At 38.4% G+C, this 2,500-nt stretch overlaps 1 protein-coding gene across 1 annotated transcript in view; it reads left to right on the forward strand.

Annotated features, from left to right (window-relative positions):
* The window catches only part of nckap1l (NCK associated protein 1 like), a 41,306-nt gene that overhangs the window by 2,166 nt on the left and 36,640 nt on the right, over positions 1–2,500 (forward strand). The window contains exons 3-4 of the mRNA XM_042090771.1: positions 646–738; positions 1,212–1,268. Of these exons, the coding sequence (XP_041946705.1) occupies positions 646–738; positions 1,212–1,268 (150 nt within the window). The remainder of the gene's footprint in view (positions 1–645; positions 739–1,211; positions 1,269–2,500) is intronic.

Below are 2,500 nucleotides of genomic sequence, written 5' to 3' on the forward strand. Positions count from 1 at the left end.
CATTCATTGGAGTATTTTTGAGTAAGTGTATATAGCGATAGCAAGGGGGAAAGCTCACTACGTCAAAGTAAATCGCCACTGACAAGGCTCAAAATATCATGAAACTTCTGTGATACAGTGGAGAGGTTCCTTACAGACAAACAAAAGTAATTTTAATTTTGTACGTGTACAGAAAGGATATACAAAACAACTGTTTGTGCAGTCAGTGCATTAACTAAATTCTTCTTCTGGTTGCCACCATATAGCTAGGAGAAGTTTGTACAAGTCATTTACCCAATGCAGCACAAGCTCCTGGCATTGGACACAAAAGCAGAAATGAGTTCGGAAATCGACTTCAACTGACTTTCTCTTCACAAGATGGCAGCAACCATAATAAGCCCCACTGCGCTGACTGCAGAAACAGTCCTTTTTTATACTTTCTTTACACTCACAAAAGCAAAAATACTTCAGTTTGACAGAACATTAGTGAGTTTAGTCTGCTCTTGTGGGGTTCAGTACAACTATAGATATACTATTTCCACTAAAAAAATATTAACAGCCTAACCATGGGTAATAGCAATTAACAGTAATTGACAATAATTAATAAGTGCTTAACTACTGCTTAACTAATGCTCATAAAATGCTATCTAATCATGGTCTCTGCAGCAACAGCTGAGCAGCATTCAGAAGCAGAAGACGGCAGTGCTAGACGGGCTGAGCAGCTATTACGAGTCCTTCATCGACATCATGGAGTTCAGGGTGAGGCTCTTTTATCATAATCACCAGCATCCCGATCTTTTCACACGACCATTCATCAAATCCGTACTCCGGTCATCCTTGTCAATGTCTCCCGAAGATCCATTTAGCGCTAAAGGGCACTGTCAGTTCCAATGAAACAAAAGAGTCGTTTCGTATCAGCGAGGGCCACTCACACGCTCCCTCTGAGTAAGATGTTATAGAGAACGGGGGAAATGAAGAATTATAAGCTGTCAAGCTGTAATGACGCTGCTAATGAGGAAGAGCAAAAGGACACAGTTGTCACTGTTGTTTGTTACTTTTTTTTTTTTAAGTAGTTGCTGGTCATTTGAAAGCCTCAATATGACTCATGCTGGGAAGCAATAATTACAGTAATTGGCTTCTATTCATGCAATGACTCATAAGCACTGCTGATATCTACCATGCATGTACCATTCTTTGTGATATTGTATTCATACCTTTCTTAACTGTTTTAGGACCATGTGTATGAATTGCTGAATACAATAGATGCATGCCAGTGCTTCTTCAATATTGTAAGTAATATTCCTAAGCAAGTAAGAGCTGTAATGTTCTGACCTGTTGATGTTAATGCCTTGAGCTTTAATGTATGGATCTAACAGTTTTAGATTTCAATACGGGTCTTTCAGGATGTTTATTTTCTTTTATTCTATCCATGGAAGACTTGGTTGTATTTTGGCCAAGGGAACTATATTCAGAGCTGAAAGTGGACTACAACTTTAAACTTTCTGGGATTTAGAAAAGAACCAGGGGTAAATATATTGGGTCTGCCAAACCCACATTCACAGCAGTCACCACGGTGGTCTGGTCTGGATCTTTTTGAACTGGATTCATACCGTGCTATGGGCATAGATGCAGACAGTGAGCATACTGTAGACTCAAACCACATTGAAGTTCATTTGATCAGGAAGTAAAGGGGTAAACGCACACCTAGGTTGCTAAGGGGATGACTGAATAAATGAAAACTCTCTCTCCCACTCTCGTACACTCAAACTATGATGCAATGATTTTATTGGACTAAAGTTTCAGTGATTTATACAACTTCCTCAGGATCAGAACAATCACATGATCATTCAACTTTAATTAATTAATTGGCCGCGTCATTGCAGAAGTGTCTCAATCTTTTACTTCCCTTACCCTGATGAAGGTGTATAAATGGACAAAACGTCGGTCCAATGAAATAATTTCATTGTAGTTTGACTGTTGACACATTGACACTTTCTACTCTACTTTGAAGGAAGTAGATATTGTTATCAATGCACACACAATCTATCTGAACAGAGATTTGGCAGGCTAAATCAAAATAACCAAACCTAGTAGGCAGTACATTCATCAGTCATAACATTTTTTTCTCAGTTACTTTTTTCTGGGCATATTCGATGACCCTGGCAAAAACAGGACAAAGACAGTCTGGCTAATGTTAGTGAAATAATGTGACTGTACTATATATCTACCAACCAAATGGGAAGTTTTAAGATATTCACTTAAGGTTAAATAAACACAAACCATAACTACTTACAAAGCTAAGACATGAATGTGAGAAGGGTGAGGTACTCTGTACTTGTCTGCACCCTTACTGTACATCAACACAGCAACCACGATCTGATTTCTAGCCTCTGACTGACAGTTTTTACAATGCATTCCATTTGTGTCAGTAAACAATGTGTACATTCTTCAATTTTGTAGGACAAGTTGGTTTGTGTTTGTTTGTTTGTTTGTTTAATTTAAGGCCATTTCCGCAACTAAG

This window comes from Alosa sapidissima, chromosome 4 (genome assembly GCF_018492685.1).
Source record: "Alosa sapidissima isolate fAloSap1 chromosome 4, fAloSap1.pri, whole genome shotgun sequence".
In the NCBI taxonomy this organism is placed as follows: Eukaryota; Metazoa; Chordata; class Actinopteri; order Clupeiformes; family Clupeidae; genus Alosa; species Alosa sapidissima.